The sequence below is a fragment of the Ammodytes marinus genome (assembly GCF_949987685.1).
Source record: "Ammodytes marinus genome assembly, chromosome: 3".
NCBI lineage: Eukaryota > Metazoa > Chordata > Actinopteri > Uranoscopiformes > Ammodytidae > Ammodytes > Ammodytes marinus.
The window spans coordinates 30,953,562-30,973,805 of NC_137232.1; the positions used below are offsets into that span (position 1 = coordinate 30,953,562).

Below are 20,244 nucleotides of genomic sequence, written 5' to 3' on the forward strand. Positions count from 1 at the left end.
TGATGATCAGACCTCTGAGATGGTTCTGCCAGAGGTGGTCAAAGCCATCTGTGAAAGGCACGATGTTTACTCTGTTGCTGAGAAGTCTGGCTCCCCTGATCATTGTATTGCATTAGTTGAGTCCCTAGCGCTCCATGCTGATGTTTTGCCCCTGAGCTTTCAAGATGAGCATGACCACGGTTTGCCACTTGCTTCCTCCTTCTCACTCGCTGAACTGTCAGAGAAGCAAAATGCCGATCCCAGCATCAGAGAAATAATAACTCAGATAAAAACCGGCGAATCACCTGCACCTTCGTTGAGAAAAGAGCTTCCTGAGTTTGTTTTCCTGTTGAGAGAATTTAAAAAGTTGGAACTCAAAGATGGAGTTTTATACAGACAAAGACAAAGTGACAACACTACCACCTATCAGCTGGTGCTACCAATAGATTTGAGAGCATCGGTGCTCAAAAGCTTACATGATGACATGGGTCATCTGGGTGTGGAGCGAACTCTTGATTTAGTGAGAGCAAGATTTTATTGGCCAAAAATGTTGTCGACAGTTGAAGAGAAAATCAAAACATGCGACCGCTGTGTGCGTCGGAAAACTCCAGCAGAGAGGGCCGCCCCAATGGTCAATATAAAGTCAAGTAGGCCATTGGAGCTGGTCTGCATGGACTTTCTTAGTGTTGAACCCGATCGGAGTAACACAAAGGATATATTGGTAATAACAGATCACTTTACCAAATACGCCCTTGCCATTCCAACCCCTAATCAGAAAGCAAGCACGGTTGCCAAATGTTTATGGGATAATTTCATAGTGCATTATGGGTTTCCTGAGAAGCTCCATAGTGATCAGGGCCCAGATTTTGAGTCACGTACCATAAAAGAGCTCTGTGAAATGGCAGGAATACATAAGACGAGGACGACTCCATATCATCCTAAAGGAAACCCGGTCGAGCGCTTCAACAGAACACTGTTGCAGATGTTGGGCACTCTAAATAACAAGGATAAGTCTCACTGGCGAGATTATGTGAAGCCCCTCGTTCATTCATACAACTGCACAAAACACGAGGTCACAGGTTTTGCTCCTTATGAGCTCATGTTTGGTAGGCAGCCGAGGCTCCCTGTAGATTTAGTGTTTGCACTTCCTGTTGACGATCATTCTCTGTCCCATTCACAGTATGTGCACAACTTGAAAAATCGCCTGAAAGAGAGCTATGCACTTTCAAGTAAAAATGCGCAAAAATCTGCTGAGCGCAACAAACTCAGGTATGACAAAAAAGTCACAGACTCCAGCCTTGAACCAGGTGACCGAGTGCTAGTCCGAAATGTGCGAATAAGGGGAAAGCATAAGCTAGCTGACAAATGGGAGGCACATGTACATGTGGTTGTCTCACGTGCTGGTGATCTCCCAGTTTACACTGTTTGTCCAGAGACAAAAAGTGGCCCTTTGCGCACCTTACATAGGGATCTTTTGCTACCCTGTGGCTTTCTGCCTATTAGCACTCCGGAAGAACCAACACCACCACCAGTGGTAAAAAGGCCAAGAACTCGTCAGAATCCAGGAAATGAAAATGAAAACAATGAATGTGAGCAATCGGATGATGATGAATCCTATCCCCTAAGATGTGTAACTGTCGAATCAGCTATATTCAGTATGATGCCTAACTCAGATCCAACTCCAAACAGTGTTGTACATGAGCAAAACAATGCTGAACATGCTGTTCTCCTTCCTGAAACGTGTACTACAGAAACTGATGTATGGACTCCACCGGACGTGGATGAGGAACCCTTGATAGCAAATCCATCTGATACCACAGATCCTGAAATCTTGGATAAAAGTTGCACAGACAGAAGTGACTTTCTCACCAGTGATGTTACACTTCCTGTGCACTCAGAGTTGCCTGCTGGAGAGGTTGAGCTACCTTCTCCTGACAACACAGATAATGTCCCTGAAGATGATGTTAACGTTGACACGACACATCCATATGAGTCAGAAGAAGAGATTGATGAAGCGATCAAGCGCCCGAACAGACAGAGATCAAAGCCAAAAAGACTGCATTATGTAGAGTTTGGAAATCCTTTAATAGAAGTGGTTCAGTCACTTTTCCAGGGTCTCAGCACTGCATTTGTAAAGTCATTAAGTGCTGATCCATTATTTGACGCTCAAACCCTTACCTCTCTTGTTGTCCCTATTACAAGACAGCCACATAATAGGAGCACAGGGACGTGCCTCCATTCACGAGGGGAGGGTGTAACCCTGTCAATATAAGGGCTACTAAAGCATTTATTGTAGGGCTAATGAAAGCTATACTTATTCAAAATGCTGTACTAAGAGAACTCTTTTTTGTTTTAAGTGTATGAAAAGGTTAGCTTGATTTTATTATAAGTGCCTTTTATTTTGAAACTCTTACGTATGAACTCTGAACTCTGTAAAGCGCGAGTAGTTGTTTACATGAGAGTTCCGTGAGTTGCGCAGAAAGAGAGATGAGACGGAGAGAAACACACGTTGTCGTTAATGCTCCGAGCTAGAACCGAACAAGCAACTGTTTTGTTTACTGAATTTGATCAGAATACCCTCAAACTAACTAACTGTCAGAGCGACGCTGTTCTTTTTGGATAGACGTGAAGTTACCTAATTTCTTTTGTTGTTTCGCGCCGCCACGCGGGCACCATTTTGATGCTGCGGGAGAGCCCCAGTGTGTTCTTTTTCCCTTTGGTCAGGTTTTCTTTTGATGTTCGAAATCCACATCCAGTCCAAAGATGGCGAGCTACTACTGAACCAGGATCCACTGTGATGAGTGAATTGAGTTGAAATTCTTTGGACTGTGAGTTATCTAATGCCCTGCACTAGTGGTAGGATTCGCACGCCACTACTCTTCTGCATACCGTGCAACGAGAACTCTTTACGGAACTTTCATAACTTATTGGTGTGATTAACACCATACGGTCTGAGTTAAAATACCCCGGGGTACATTTTCTTTATCCTTTTTTTTACTTGGGCCCAAGGTTATGTGATTTATTTGTTTATATGTGTTTTTTTCTATTGTGTCAGAAAGATATATGTTGACAGTGAAGATCTCTACTGTTATTGATAAATCTTTCACTAATACATCATAAAACTAAACTTACTGTGTTGTCTCATTAATCATCCATCCTGCTCTAGAAGTCGAACCTAACAATCTGGCCCAGAATATTGTCTTACATTGAAATTTAAATCTGCTAAACCAAGAAGGTGTTACATCTGCTTTTCCTGTGTCTCTCTTGACATGTGCTCTTAACTGTCATGTGACATTTAAATTTGGAGGTTATTTTTAATAAATGTTTTTATTAAGAGTGGCTGTCATTGTGAATGTGTGGCCTAGAAAGTGTTTGGAAATACCTAACGTATCCCCTGTAACAGAGAACAGCTGAAGCAGTGTGCACGGGGCGGTGTGGTATTGAGCCATGTCTAAGAAGTTACAGAAGTGACACACCATTGCTTCCGATGACGGGGCCATTTCTCCCTTCATGCTTTTGTGGGGTTGGTCAATTACAGTAGCACTTCCATTCTAATGTTTACTCATCATCACACTCAAAGGTCACAGACAAAAAACACTAGGGAGGAGATCACATGCTGCCAAGGCGAGAGAGAGAGAGAGAGAGAGAGAGAGAGAGAGACACTCATTAAGAGGGTCCATTAAGGTTCTGATGCTTGTGGGGGCGGGGGCACTTAAGCATAACTGAAATTGCCTTGATACTTTACAATACATTGGCCTTCATCTGCCATATGGTCCCATTGTATTATAAAGTAATTTACTCTTAACATTATGTTTTCCTAATACAATCTGAACCTTTTTTTTGTATTAAACTGGCACTTAGCTTCACTGAGCTAGCAACATTTTCCTTTCAGGAAACCCTTTGTAGCAGCTTTTCAACATTCCCAGTGTTAAAATTAGAGGTGGGCATAGATTAATTTTTTTAATTTAGATTAATCTAGATTAATTTTGGAATTAATATAGATTAATCTAGATTAAAATGGCTCATTTGAATTCCTTCATAATATGTGTGTGCTCCCTAAATAATGACTCAAAGTAAGTCTTTGAGAACGTGTTTCTCAAGCCAGGTGGCGCATCAGACCAGGGGCTCATCTCCTGTTTCCAACATGCATCACAAACTGCTTGAGGAAGCTGTTCTACTATGATAATTGGTGATGAAAATAAATAATGTTCAACAAGATGTTACATAGTAACGCGTTACCGGCATCGGACCTCTTTTTTCAGTAACGAGTAATCTAACGCGTTACTATCTCCAAACCAGTAATCAGATTAAAGTTACTCATCAAAGTCACTGTGCGTTACTTTTTCTGTCATTTTCCTTAGTGAAACATTTTACATAACTGCACAAGTGACTGCGATTGCGATTTTATGTAAATAAATGTGCGCGCATGTGTCTCTAAACTCTCCAACTGCTCCAACCGCTCCTCTCGTCTTTTTGGTAGCGCCCCTCGTCTCTGCCATGCAGCGTGTGTGTGTGCCTGTGTCTGTGTGTGTGTGTGCAGCAGCATTACGGCCGAGTCGAACTGTGGCGCAAAACAAAGTTTTCCCCCCGATGAAATATAGCGTCTGCTATGGGGATATTTAGGATTCGGGTACGGTGACGTTGACGTTGAAGAGATAGAAGTGTTTAAAACTTGGAAACTTATAGTCACGTGGCGACCGGTGGCCACACACACCCACCCTGCGTTCCAATACCCGATTGTGTCGTGGGCAAGTGATGGAGAGAGAGAGAGCGGTGGGTGTGTGAGAGAAGCTTCGCCCCTCGTCTCTGACATGCAGCGTGTGTGTCTGTGTGTGTGTGTGTGTGTGTGTGTGTGTGTGTGTGTGCGTGCGTGCGTGCGTGCGTGCGTGCGTGCGTGCGTGCGTGCGTGCGTGCGTGTGTGTGTGCAGCAGCAGCATTACGGCCGAGTCTAAGCTGAACTGTACAAATGACTGGCTCCCTGAGCCGAACAGGAGGTGGAATAAGAGATTAACGGCGATATTTTTTTTATCGCCGATAAGAGTCTGGCGTTAACGCAGCACGTTAACGCCGATAACGGCCCACCACTAGTTAAAATATTAAAAATAAATGTACAACACACCAACAACTAATGCCGGTATGATGACACTCTCCATGGATACGGCACAAAGTTTCTATTTCTAACCACCTACACAATGTTTGGGAAATGAAGGGTTATACCCTGCAGCACTTTAGACCAAACAGTGGCTGTGTGATACTGACACATGACTCTGAAGACTGACAGTCTAATATTAGAATTGTAGAACAAAAGTGCTTTTACACTATACCTTGTAGCCCTGAGCGTTGTGGTTCCGGCTGAAGGGATAGAAAGCCCCCACCTGCATCCAGCGACGGCATAACTCTTCACTGGAGTCATCAAAGAATCCACAGATGTCCGCTCCGATCTGTAAGGCACAAGGGGAGGACAGCTTGACATTTAACCAGGACATACACTATATTTCTATTAACGTCTTAACATGTTAGATTTAGTGTGTTGGGCTACTACAGCTCTTATACAGACATGGTATTGGACAAACTCACAGACAAGTGGATGCTGTGGATTCCAGTCGATGATTGTATATTGAAACTGGTAGGAATACAATGTAGCTCTATGTAACGTCATAAATGTCAACCCAGGCACCCCTCACAAATAAAATGGACAACTGAATCCGAGGTCAACAAATCTCCTTCAGTAGTAAAAAAATAAAGTGCCACCGACGTGATAGCTGGCCAAATAATGCCTTTTAAAAATGTCTTGACGGCCTGGTCACTTTAACTCAAGTCAAGATTTACAGGCGGGCAGCATATCTGGACTGTGATCTTTATTTACATTAATTGCACAATGGAGTCCAAGATAGAGACTTCAGTCAAAGGACGGTCCACAGAGACACTCTGCCTGCTTCCCATTGTTTACTACTGGCCACATTTTACAACAGACTCAATGGGAAGGAGATCGATCCAAATCCCACTCCTCCTGCTGTCTCTCTTTATGTCTCTCCCTCTCTCTCTCTCTCTCTCTCTCTCTCTCTCTCTCTGTTTTGTTTGTGTGTGCATGCATGTGCATACGCTGAATAACCTAAAAACTGCTTGACACTATCCCACCAGGATGTAGTTGGCATCTATAAGACCACATGATGTGCACAGCTGGAGGTGTGTGTGTGTGTTTGCATTCAACCCCCTGTTGTTTTCTTACCACTGTTTGCAGTCTGTGCACTACATATACACACCCAAGTACACACTAGGATGCACTTGGGTACAGACTAGCAGTGTTTTTTTTTACAAGTCTGTTTTTGAACGTAGTGGTTGTTCCTACAAAGAGAACCAGTGTTCTTCCAGACATTTTAATGGATCTGATTCCAGACACACTTTCTCTTGCCTGCCCCTCTGTATTTCTGCTTACGCCGGAGCATAGATCTCAATTAGCAGCTGAATCCTCTTTAAAGAGGCAAATGAGAGAACCATTCGATTGCCAAAACTACATGTTTAATGAAAATAGAAAACACAATGAGTGAGCTACGGTTGGCTCTAACTCTCTAAGATCTCTTGCAATATTGTGCATGTTACACACATATCATTAGTGTCTTCTTCATGAATATTGTCTGAGCATCTGAGCCTTACATGGAATGATACTCATGTTTCTAATGAACCAGACTGTATTTTTTATCTTCACTAGATGTATGGGCAACCAAACCCTACTTTTTCTTTAGTGTGCTATAACAATTTCAAAGTTAAGAGAGCTCCAATACAAAATTGTGAATCACACTTGTCTGCACAAGTAAGCAAGGCTTGAAAAAAGTCCTAAAACCCTCAGTTTTACTATTTGATATTTGTATCCCTAGCTCAAGTGAAAAACTGAAAACTCTAGCAGCCAGGAAGAACATGTATTACTTCCCTGACAAAACCTGTTCATTTACACGTAATACGAACCATATTTGTCCTTCTGTAAAAGGTTTGCTACTCACATAGGGAACCCCAAAGAGCCCAAACTCAAGCATGCCAGGTATGGCCCATTTTATGTCGTTCCAGTTGGCAGCATTGTCCCCCAGCCAGTGACCCGAATATTTCCCCACGCCTGGGAAGGAGGAGCGGGTCAATATCAGGCTACGGTTTCCTCCAAACACACGCTGCAAAGCACTGTGGGACGGAGAGTACAGTACAGTATGTATTTACATGTCATAACCTCAGAGAGCAATCCACATACATTTCTTACTGTTGAACATATTTTGTTATACAGTCATACGCCTTATCATTAATGTGTATGCATGTTTATATGAGGGGGGGAGGTTCTAAATTGTAATATACTGTATGTATTGTTAGACAATACTTTACATGAGGGGGAGGAGGGGTATCATTGTTCTCATTTGTTATTATTTATAATATATGTAATGCTTTGGCATCACAGTTCAAAAAAAGTAATGCCAACAAAGCTTTTTGAATTGAGTTGAAAGGGTGTCTCCAACGGCACAAGGGGGAAAGGGATATCAAACACACCGACACGTATCCTTACAGAGATGAGCATGCTCGACTGTTATTAGATGTGGACAAAGCCGCCAGCACTAGTAGCACTTTCCTCCCCCATTGTTCATGGTTATTTTATTTGATGAGGCGAATCGAAGCAGGATTGATTTCCATGACAATTCGGAGCCCTTATGATGTTGACAAAATGTGTCTCCTGCCAATACTACATTTTAATTAGTGGACTGAGTGAGCAATATCAGGCAGGAGTGAGAAAAGGTGAAAGAAAGATGAGCTAGCTTTAATATCGAAGGAGTGAGTCAGCAGGTTGCCTTCTGAGGGCTTGTATTTCATAGTCTGCAGTGAATGAATGTACTGTACGTGCCAACGTGTTTTATGTGGGTGACCATGTGGGTGTGAAGTATCGTGTTTTCCCTTGTGCATACATTTTGCACGTGTTTGTGCACCTGTGTATACAGTATATGGTAATACCTTGTGGTTTTGACAGGCATTACTGAACTAGGACCATCTATAAGTGAAACAAGCTGCATTTATTTTGCAGTCAGTATGTGTTCTCTAGAAACAAGAGGTGGGCTTCATTGACAGACATTCACCATGGCAAACTTTTAAAAGGTCATATATATTTATTTATTTTTTATTTTGGGAGCAACAGAAAGCCCCAACAATGTACAGTGAGGTCTGACAAATTCAGGCTATATACACTTTTTCATATTCGTATCAATGTATCTCTATGTGACAGAAAAATCTGAATGCAAATTCCTCTGTGTATACAACCAAGTGGGTCAGTGGGATGTCATGCACCCACATGCCATTGAAACCTTTGAAGAAGTTACTTTTCAAAGTACAGATGAGAAAACAAACCAAATAAAACAGTATGAATGATGTACCATACTGTGCATATTGCAAAATAGTCTTTTCATGTGTTTTTTGTGTTTGTTTTTTGACTTTGGATTTACAGGCATTAGCATAACCTGACTTATGATACACAACAAACAACTGTGTTCTACCTGCATGCATATTGCACACAGCATTATTAAAAAAAACCTTAACCTGCTTAATGCTTCATCAATTTCCATATCTTGTTAAATATATCCCATACTCAAATTGATGCCTCACTGTAGACTTTTGTAAGTAATGGGCCTTCACTTACCCTGGGAGACAGGCTCATTAATGCATACTTCTACACTTATCACATTGGATCTAACTTGCAAATGGTCCACAAGAGCCACGGACCATGATTTAGCTCAGTGCGTATTTAGCACTTCTCAGTTATCGCTGATTCTGGAACCCTTGCTTTTAAAGATTTCCTGTCTTACAGTGTTTCGACGTTGCACTGTTCATTTTGAATCTGTCCATTGCCTCACTGCTCTGGCGAGGGGGAGTAGCCAGTAGGCCTCCACAGCGCTATAGCTGGCCAAACACCTTTAAACTGTTTTTGTGTGCACTCACTGTTCAGAAGCCAGCACCATAGAGTAGCCATACAGACTGTGGACATCATAGTGGTCCCCCCAGGCCTGCTTGGCATCCATACACAGAGTCTTGCTGTACAGCACCTCATCCAGAATCTCTGGGGGGTGAGAGGAAAGGAGCTATGGGATGAATTCAAAATATATAATATGTAATGGCCGGAGAAGAGAGAGAGAAGGTAGAAGGTGGACAGAAAGAAGGACAGAGACATTGATATATGCTGCAATAGAATGCGGGAGCAATGAGGAAATGAGAGACAGAAAGAGCAATGGAGAAAGAGGATGACTAAGGAGGAGTGCAATAAAACAGGGGCACCGGGGGAGCATGCCTTTCCCAGTTATGATCATCCTGTCTTGGACACAGTTGGAATAAAAGACGTGGCCGATATGAGTCATTTCCAAAGGTCCTCACTAGGGACCCACTATTTTTAGATGTTTTTTTTTTTTTTTTGCAGGACCTGAACTTAAGAGCTATTGTGGCAAATGTATCAGCTTCTGCCCAACATTTGAGCTACAGGCAAGCCTATGTCATCCTCTATTTCTTTTGAACTATGGTAACATTTAAGTACTATATTCTTACACTGGTACGTAAGTGAGGGAAAACTAAGACTGCTGTCGAGGCTAATGTCATGTCTTTTAAGGAACACACATTGATTGTGGATATTAAAAATTGCATATGAACAGCAAGTATTTAGTATGATTATGGCCCAGAACACAGACACATGGCGGTCTTACTTGGAGTGTAGGGAGGGTAGTTAAGGTTGTTATCGGCACAACCTTTAACTGATCCCTTCTTGAAATTGGCCACTTCATTCATGTCCTGCAACGATATCAGAGAACACGGATTAAAATATGGTTCTATGTTCAAACACATCCTTTAAACTGAAATAACACGTTGTTATGCATCCCATTAAATGTGCTGGAAATCCAGGAGTTCTTCACCATAGTGATAACTTGCTGAAAAAGGAAATGTATTCGTATCCCAACGTTTTGCTTTCTTCCCCCGATAGTCATTAGTAAAGTGACCTGGGTTGAGCTGAGGTGTTTGAAGTAAAAAATTGTGAAATTCTGCTGCAGCAAAAAGCCTGAGCAATGATTGAACCAATTCCAGACCTTCTGCTGGGGAATAATTAACGTGTAATATGATTTTTATTCATTTTTTTTTTTTATGTCAGCCTGTGTTTGCTGCTCTCTGTTGGCCTCGGTGTTCCACCCACAGTAAAGGAATTGCCACGAATATTACAAAAAAATATCAGCTCGTTGCCCCTGTGTGAACATAATTGGCTGCAGAATAATTTCATTTTGCGAATTTTCGGTGAGTGAACAGCTAATCATTGAATACACATCGTCATTTTAGGTATTTTAGAATTGACTTACAATCCAGAGGGCATCGTGTTTGATCTCCCTGGAGAATCGCTCATACTCGTCAACCCACCAGTCGATGCAGTTTTGGCTGGTGTAGTCTGGAAATACAGTCTCCCCTGGCCACACCTGAGAGGGAGATTGGGATATGGCAACATAGCAGTTTTTGAATAAAATAATAAAAACACTGAGAACATTGGTTTGGCTTCACTGTGAGAGCATTCCTGCTGACTGGATTCACTTCACGTGCAATGTTATCTTTGATTTTTTTGATTTAAAAAAAAAAAAAAAACATGTCTTTAACGAGCCTACACAGTACTGTGCATGTAAACAACATGATGTTGCTTGATCAGCTAAGATGGCGTAGGTGTTGCAAGCTCCGTCGAAGCGAAAACTATAGGCCCATGGAAATGACAGAGAAAACAGCTTAGAGATGTGGAAATGACAAAGAATGGAGAACAGAAGAGAGATGAATCAAAGGGTGGGGGCGGGATTGATGAGAGAGAGAGAGAGAGGGAGCGAGAGAGAGAGAAAGCAAAGGAGAACGGGGATAGAGAGATAGACAAGTTGGGGGAGAGAACAGAGGAGAGGAGAAATCGATAATGCAATAGAAATCTCTAGACGTGACTGTGTGTTAGAAGTCGTCCTTAATGACATGTATTGAGAAAAAGTATTATTCCACAGAGAAAGGCGGAGATCTTGTGTCTGTGTGTGTGTGTGTGTGTGTGTGTGTGTGTGAGTGTGCGTGTGCGTGCATGCATTTGAAACCTTCAGAGGAGCACCGTATAAATCTCAAGGTTGCTTATCTTATACCTTTTAAACTTCCACTGCAAATAACTTTACAACCCAGTCTGTGGGAAAGACATGAATCATGCTTACATACGCTCACGTGTCCGCCCCACACGCACAAAGATTTATAGGCAGTTGTTTTTGGCAGGTGGTCAGAACTGCCAAGGTCAGAGATTATTGATAGTGCCTCGATGTTGCCATTTTTCCTGCAGTTATTTCCTATTTCCTTTAACTCTAGATTGTGTCTTCCCTGACGTGTACAGCTGCTTACTAATACTGACAACCCCGGCAAACACTTTCAGCAAATCTGCTGGCACTTTTAGCTGCATATCAAACTCTATCTTTACGTCTATTTGTCTGTTTCTTTGCGTGTCAGTCCTGTCAGTCGTCCCATCCATGCCATTACCTGTCTGTCTATCTTTTTCCTCCACCCGTCTCTGTCTCCCTCTCGCCTGCCTCTTCTCCAAAGTGTCTTTCTACCTTCGGTCCCTGTGTTCTTCCCTGTCACTCCACCACTCTTAAAGAAAGCAAATGTGCCTCCCTGTGCAATATTCTCTAATCTATTATTTGTGACTGTCTGTTTGCCTGCACCTGCCTCTTTTTGCTACCCATGTTTCTGTCAGTCATTTCTACCTTTAAACCGACACACACTCCCTTCTCTCCCAGCTGCTTTGTTTACTCCCATCCATATTTTGTGACTCTGAACAGAAATGGTTATTTGTGCGAGGGAGGTGGTGGTATGATTTACTTGCACACCAAAACATATGGGCCACTACTAGGCTAAAGCTTTTATCCTTTCATTTGCAAGCAATTAGCTGTCTTAAAAGCAAAATAAATACCAGCCTGTCGATGTATCTCCTTTATCATCGAAACTGCTAACCACAAAGGTCGTTTTTGAAAGACCCCACTGTTTTCATAACAAGGAGGATGCAAACATTCATATGGAAATGAACTAGCATCCATTATAATCACACACACACACATGCATGCACAGACATACAGCACAAACAGCCAAGAATAGCTTCCTATTTAGAGAAATGGATACAAATAGATGCACACAGAAAATATTCACACACACACACACGCACACCAGCACTCATGGTCCGTGATGCGATGATGCAGAACATTTCAAGATTAAACACTGATGCGGAATCAATGCATATGTTTGACCTGTTATAAACAGCATAAAAAAGGGATTAGTAGAGGGACTGGGCCTAATCGTGTGCATAATCAAAAGCAACACCATACAAGCATGGGAGCAATAGACTTTCACCCCCCCACCACCTCCAGCCCTCTCTGCAGGGGAACGCTTTTTAAGCACATTGCTCTGCTGTGGGAAAGGATAAAAAATAACATACCGGAGGCTTGAACTCCCATTAGGGAATATTACGTTTCAATGGAGACTGTGAAGAGCCATTCAGACATACACTTGCACAGCCACAGCAGATGCATATATTCATGCTTACGTTGCATGATGTATTGTATAATGCAAAAGACCAAACTTTCAATGGCAAAACATGTCACCTATCCACAACACAGCTGTATTTTAATGAGTCATAGAATCAGTTTGGTTCATAAATACATCCAGCAGGAATATTGCCAGCATTATAATGTTACCCAGTGCATGCTGATTTCTGTGATGGATTATTCATGCGCTGAGCTTCTCTATCACCCTCAACCCATCAATGGTTAATTAAGCCTATATCTTTGTATTACACTGCTTATTGGAAATAATGCTAATGCATAGTGGATTAAATGCATGGATTGATTATGTTTCTAATAAACAAACACTGTTGTCTGTTAACCAATGTTATAACATTTAAATACAAGACAGTTTTCCCTTACCTTATTCATAGATTAACAACATTGTAGCTGCCATGCACACATAGTATTGACAATAATGAATAGATGGACTTGGGGAATCTTAAATAATGGTCCAAAATCAATTTTGATGATATTTGTGGCACTGTTTACATATTGTTATGTAGCTGCCTGAATAGGCTTTTTTAAAGGTGGGGTATAGGCTCTAACCACTACACCCCGAGCGCCCCGAGTGGATATAGGTTTCTAATTAAGTATCTGTATGCAGGCTACAGTTCTCTCTTGTATCCAAATGTAGCTCACCTCTCCTAACAGAGGAGTTGTCCCATCTGATTCGGTGACCCAGGCATTCTTCTCAGTCCCTCGGTCATAGGATTCATATGCAGTATTCCCTACCCTCTTACTGGTAGCTACCGCTGGATCCTAGGAACAAAGGAACACACTTGTAAAGATTTGAAATAACGAAAAACAGTAATTTGGTGCATCTACTGTTAACTACATGTCATGTATAGTAAGTTTAAGTATAGTAGACATGTAGCCCAATCGCAAATCCCACATTTGCCTCAAGGGGTGTAACACTGTGTTCAGCTACGGAAAAGTTTCATTGTTTGGTGTAGCTGACTAAAATGAGACCAAACAATACAATGGGATCAAGACATGCAACGTCAATTGTTGTTTTGTACTTCAATAGGGATGTTTAAAGGTTAAATGTTCTGTAAACGCGTCTCAAGTATACAAATTACTTACCAGGATGAGGATGTATCTCTGTCCCTTCTCGTGGAGATAGTCTGCAAACTGAGGCAGCTCCGTGAACTTGACTTTGTCATAAGTGAAGTCTTTCTTGTCCTCCATGTAGTCGATGTCAGTGTACTGAATGTCCTGCATCACAAAGAGAAAACAATTTCACTGTATTGTGAACTAGGGTTGCAAAGAGGCGGACAGTTTCAGGTACATCTCCGGAAACTTTCCATGGGAGGTTCAGCTGCGGAATGATTTGAATATTCAAAATTGGGAAATATTGGAATTAACTGGAAATGGGGGTAATTTAAATGAACTGTCGTACATCCAAAAATTACTATGTAAACATTTTCGTTTGTCATATGCAGACACCCATGCAAAATAATATGATTTAAAAAAACAAAAAAACAGTGTTCTAGAAATCATCCGTGCATGTGATGTAATAGTGCACAGTGCATGTAGGGGGCGTGGCCTCAATACCCCTGCAGTAAGCAGTGTGCCATGTGCATATGATTGAGGAATAACATAAATATTCTCAAGGGTACTTGCATGAAATGTGGTTGTTTTAATGCTCAAATATATGTTCCCCAATTATATTTAAAATCCCTTTTAAGGGAACACCTTACATTTTGTTAATTCCCTGTTTATTCCATTTATTCCCAACATTTCCGTTAATTCCCATCATATCAACTTGATGGGACTTTGAAAATTCCCGGAAGTTTGCAACCCTAATTGAAACCTCATGCACATGCAATACATCACGTATTACAACTTCAGAAATGTCCAAATAGTTTACTTACACAATTGTTTCCTAGTCTTGCCTTGACATAATATAGTGGTATGATATATGAATAGGCTAATGCGTCTACTCCAACAAGGAGAAACGCCATTAGGTAGTCAAAGCTACATTGGGGATCCTAAAATGCTGGCATGTCTTCCATGTATTAAAATCATACTCGCATATTGCATGAATGTAATGCATTAAAAATGACTCTGTATACCTCTTAAACGTACCCATCGGTGCTTCCACTTATGTGCATAACTTGCAGACGTTAACTCAAAATGCAGTATATTCATATTGGGGCCCGACCGATATGGATTTTTGAGTGCCGATGCCGATTATTTTCACAGTCAAATTATGATAATTAAATTGATTAAATTGTCCGATTTTTTTTTTTAAATCCCCAAAATATATATTGAAAAAAAATACTTTGTTGAACCCTTAAGTATATACAAATACTTTTTACTGTCGATAGGTGTACAGGAACTTTTTATTTATTGAAATATGCATTATCTAAAAAAAATATAGTGTTTCAAATATGTCTAAAGTGACATGACGTATTTTTAAACTCAGACATTAAGCATTTTATGTAACTGCACCCAACCCTCTTGAACTCCCTCCCTCCATAAATCAGCATCTTAGACTAAATAAACTCATTCAAAAGTCAACTCAAAACTCACCTCTTTAAGAAAGCATAATTACACCTGACTCCACTCCAAACCTTATCTTTAATTTGTCTGTATTTTGTTTTCTTTTTCTATAAATATGATTTTCTATATGTATGATGTAAAGTGTCTTTGAATGACCTCCAATAAAGCACTATATAAATTATATAAATTACTATTAACAGTCAAGAGATCCATCAGTGACTCTGCTATTGGTGTCAGGGGGAACTGTCAAGTGTGAATTATTCTAACGTATTACAACACACCTGCTGCTGCTGTAAATAGGCTATAACTTTAATGGTATGCATGTAGCCTACCTCCGGGGCAGCAACGCATCTCACTCAACACGATTGCTCGAAAAAAAAAAAAAAAAAGTGCTATAATTGGCCAATATATCCGTCGGGCCCTACTTCATATTATGACTTGTATGGCTCCTCCTAACACACTATATTCCCATCTCAGAATGGCTAAATCGCCCTGTATTGGGAGTATCAGTATGCAAAAAAAGTGCTTGTCTGTTGAACTGCCTTTGCTGGACTTTTGGAGACATGACGTGAGTGCAAACAACTTGGTTAATGTGCTACTAAACCTTGGGAGGACAATGGGAATGGTAACACATTCTTCTTATTTTTTCTGCAATGGTGCGACTTTATGCTTGCTCTCTGTCTGTCCGTTGTCTGCCAAATCTACTTCATATCGATAGAGCAGATGGTTTGGAAGGCTCTGCCAGATCCTTCCTCTAATGGTAATCAGCTCCAGACATATTAGGGAGAATGTGATAATGCCCTCTGTGGTCTATCTAATGGTTATCAAATATGTCCCTGAGTACAGCAGGAGAGGAAGCAGCTGCATCCTAATGTCTTTGGATGTGAAAGAGAGATTGGAGATTATCCGAGTGAAATATTGAGATGGGCTAGGAACTTGTTTGTATTTGATCTTTAAATAAGACCGAGTTCACACCGCTCCCTTGATTGGTGCAGTCGTTGTTGAGTTGTGATACAGTTGAAGTGTCTTATGGGAACATGTACAGATTATAATCAGGAGTTTACCTAAGTAATTAAGGAATAGAAAATGCATCAAATATCAATGCCCTCTGTGGAAGGGGCCTCTTCTAGTAACCAACCGTGCAGGACCAGACGAAGATGAGCAGTGAGGCTCATTCCCGAGAAAATGTCAACCAGAGCTGGTATTTATCTAGTGTCTCACAAGGGAATAGGTGTTGGGAGTGGTTTTAACATTATGATCATGATGAGTGAGATAATGAAAGGAACTCAGTCGATTGATCTTTGATCAGCGCTAACATTTAGTGATGTTTGAAAAATAGTTGTCCCGGGATTGAACCTAAAGAGGCCCAGCAGACTCTCCATTATTTGACAGAAAGCTGGATTACCCTGTCCAAGCTAAAGGCCACCCCTATCACTTTGACTGTCTGACAAACTCCTGCTTCAACCTTCACATCACGTCTTCACAGATAGTGTAGTGGTTAGGGCTCTTGCTTCTGAAACCACACAGTAGCGAATGAATGGCTCAAAAATTAACCAGGTTTGCACAAGGTGAAGTATTGATCCTCTTTCAGCCTCTCCCCCCAGTCCCCACCTTCCCAGCCCAAAAGAGAAAAAAAAGCCTTGTCATGTCCCATTGTCACAGAATGAGATTTTGAAAAGACAGGGGGTCTCATATTGCAAGACTACAACTAGATTCCTTTTGAGATTAATATTATTTCCGCAACCGCAATTGTGATTATTTAATTTAAAAAAAGTTAATTCAATATTCCGAGCGGTGGACTTCCTTTAGTTATTTGACCAGCTTGATTTGCTGATCTCTTCCGCCAATAACTTTAACTCCTAACCCTACATTGTACGGTACAGTGTTAAAGTTGTGCAGCTGTCAGCTAGTTCTTCAGCCGAGGCTACTAGGTAAAAGTGTCCGAAATAAGTGCCTCACAGGCAAACACAGGTCGCGACTATTGCCGCTCCTCCTGCGTCATGCTTGGTGCAGGAGAGAGTGTGACAGTGTTTACGTCATTTTGCTTGAGCCAACCCCTTAAAACTAACGATAATATCAAACCTGTTTGATAATATCGAAAACTGAGTGAAATCGGGTCGGATGACCACCTTACACCAAATGACTGAGATTACGGCTGCGCCACAACTCCGGCAAGACTCCTGTGATTTCAGTCCGACATTGGAAGATTGTCTGCGACTGTCAAATCGCGTGAAGAGTCGTGTAGTGTAGGCCCAGCATAACTTGCCAACATGCAGCTAATATTTAGCAGGCTGCTAAAGTTTAGCAAGACGCCATCTAGTTAGCGTGCCTCTCACAGATAGCAAGCTGCAAACTAGTACCATGTCGAGCGGTGAGATGGATAACTTTACAGCTCTGTACATTGCGTTCCTTGCTGTATGCAGGCACACATTTCTAATTCTATCTTTGTTGTTGTTTTTCCGTTAGCAATGCTTTTCGACTTCCAGGTCAACGCCTCGGGCGGGTGACTGTGTCACAGAGCGCCTAGGCCTGTCACAGTCTCATTGGCTGTATACATGCCGCAGAGGCTCAGCTCAAACACTTTATCTGGGTTTGTTAGCTCGGTTTTAAGAAATTAGATTAGGTATGATTTCTGATTTACAACCTAGTGCTGATACTATTAAGTTGTGAAAGTGCACAGATGTGAGGACATTTATGTACCTGTGATCCATGATATATCATGGTTAGTAATATGATAATATTTGTAAAAGTGGGTATTTTCCATGTTCCTCACAATATGAATACAAAATCACAGCCTGTTGAAAATTAGAAATAGGAAAAGAGAAAGCCGGACACGATCTTACATATGGGAGGTTCACGGCGCGGTTCCTCTCAACTGTTTTCTTGACCTCACTCAGGCTGCCATAGTCCCACCGAGAAAGCTGGAAGCCCAGTGACCAGTAGGGAGGAATGACAGGCCTGCCAATGAGCTGGAAAACACAATTGGGCATATTGTTAATGCATCTACTGTGCCATGGCGACCTGCCCCGAACACCTTTCCTGTTTTTTGTTCTATGTGCCAAGTCATTATTTGCGCCTCACCACCAGGAACTCCTGCACCACTTGTTCTGGTGTGTCTCCGAAGAGAATGTAGAAATCAAGGACTCCTCCAATCGTTCTGTAGGTCACAGCAGGAGCAGGCTGCAAAGTCACCTCTGAAAAAGAGACACCCGGGATGGAAATGTTGCACACTAAATCCTGATAACTGTTTTACTATTCTCATGACCCTAAGATGCCCTCTCAAACAACTGAGAACCAAATATTTTAACAGTATTTTTGAGGATTTTCCTTATCCTTTTTTTATATTTTAGGGAGAACTTTTTGTTTGGATTTTAACACACATCACATACACTGTATTGCCAAAATAATTGGGTCACCTGCCTTGACTCACATATGAACTTAAGTGACATCCCATTCTTAATACATAGGGTTTAATATGACGTTGTCCCACCCTTTGCAGCTCTAACATCTTCAACTCTTCCGGGAAGGCTTTCCACAAGGTTTAGGTGTGTTTATGGGAATTTTTGACCATTCTTCAGCTGCAAAGAGTCGACCTATGTCATATCAAACCCTATGGATTAAGAATGAGATCACTTAAATTCATATGCAAGTCAAGGCAGGTGACCCAATACTTTTAGCAATATAGTGTGTGTATCATTCACGGGTCATGGCTAAGGATGAAAACTATTTTATATAGACAGAGCAAGAGAACATGTCAGCAGGCCAGCTCTTCCATTGCTTTCAGTTATCTCCTCCATAGAATAAAACAGCCATGCAATATTCCCTTTTGAATTGTCAGCACAATTAATTGATGGAGGCAACATCCATGTGTGTTTGGAGGGAAGTGATGTATCATGTGCCCTTGAACCATTTTCTAATGGTATTATTGTCCTCATGTTTTGTATGCATAGTGCCTATGTTTGCTAAGTGTATTTTTTTATATTTTCTTACATCTGTATGTGTTCTTCCCTAATGAGTGAGGTGTGTGTCCGTGTCCTTACCCATAGCATTGCTGTTCATGAGGAAAACCCCAAATGATTTACCACTCTCATCTTCCAGACACAGGAAGAAGGGATAATGTCCATAGAGGTTATGGCTTCCCTGCAGGTAGGACAGATGCAGTCACAGGGATGTAGAGACAAGAGGTGTGAGGTGCAGGAGGGACTTCACTACCTAGTGAGCTTACAAGGCATTACATTATAAGCCCTTTGGGAAGGATGTATGGATCACATGTAAACATGCAAACACACACACACACACACAACAGCAACCAAAGAAACCCAACACGTTGCATTATATGAATTGACGTATGGATAGAGACGCACAGTGTAAATGTATGCGTAAGCATATCTTAAACCATGGATACTTTCAAATATCAATGGCAGTAAAAGGTGATTTATTGTTCAATCTTGTCCCTTTGTGGGTGTGTGGGTGTGGGTGTGGGGGGGATTGTGGGTGTCTGGGTCTGTATTTGTACTCCTCACCCCATTAGGGAATGCATCTCTGGTGAATATGGGCCAGGTTTTCCAGTTGGTGTCATGACGATACTGTCTATGCACATGCTCTCCCAGGCCATAAATATTATGCGATGGAAGCTTTGCAGACAGCTGCAGGTACTGGTCCGCAAATACCAGTGGAGCCATTGTGGTGTCAAACCTGAATGTAGTCACAAAAAATAGAGACCAGGAGAAAAAACAAAACAAAGCAACGTGTCACCCCATGTAAGTGAGTTGACAGACTAATGTGAGACAGCAACTGGATGAGGAAAAAAGAGGGAGCAGGTGAGATAGATAATGTGAGGGACGAAGAATTATGAAAGAAAGAGGGAGTGAGATGCATCGAGAAAAAGAGAGTGGGAGTTGGAGTGGGGAGTGAGACAAGGACGTGTGGAGGAGTTGGGAGTTAAAGAAAGAACAACTTGGGAGAAGACAGACCATCCCATCAAGCTCTAATAAGCCCCCTGGGTAGCATTTCTCTAGCCTTCAAAACATACACTGGTTGTTGAAATACTAAGCCTGTTCTAGGTCCACACAGCTGCTAAAGTAAAGAAACAGAATACACAAGTGAAGTTTGTGAACGCAGTAAATTTACAACACAGGCATGCACA

The 20,244-nt window shown here is 41.6% G+C and overlaps 1 protein-coding gene across 1 annotated transcript in view; it reads right to left on the reverse strand.

Annotated features, from left to right (window-relative positions):
* The window catches only part of si (sucrase-isomaltase), a 78,727-nt gene that overhangs the window by 51,240 nt on the left and 7,243 nt on the right, over nt 1-20,244 (reverse strand). The window contains exons 7-17 of the mRNA XM_080053622.1: nt 19,622-19,793; nt 19,139-19,238; nt 18,180-18,292; nt 17,942-18,067; nt 13,677-13,808; nt 13,233-13,352; nt 10,335-10,448; nt 9,693-9,777; nt 8,941-9,058; nt 6,978-7,149; nt 5,304-5,420 (exon numbers count right to left, since the gene is read on the reverse strand). Of these exons, the coding sequence (XP_079909748.1) occupies nt 5,304-5,420; nt 6,978-7,149; nt 8,941-9,058; nt 9,693-9,777; nt 10,335-10,448; nt 13,233-13,352; nt 13,677-13,808; nt 17,942-18,067; nt 18,180-18,292; nt 19,139-19,238; nt 19,622-19,793 (1,369 nt within the window). The remainder of the gene's footprint in view (nt 1-5,303; nt 5,421-6,977; nt 7,150-8,940; nt 9,059-9,692; nt 9,778-10,334; nt 10,449-13,232; nt 13,353-13,676; nt 13,809-17,941; nt 18,068-18,179; nt 18,293-19,138; nt 19,239-19,621; nt 19,794-20,244) is intronic.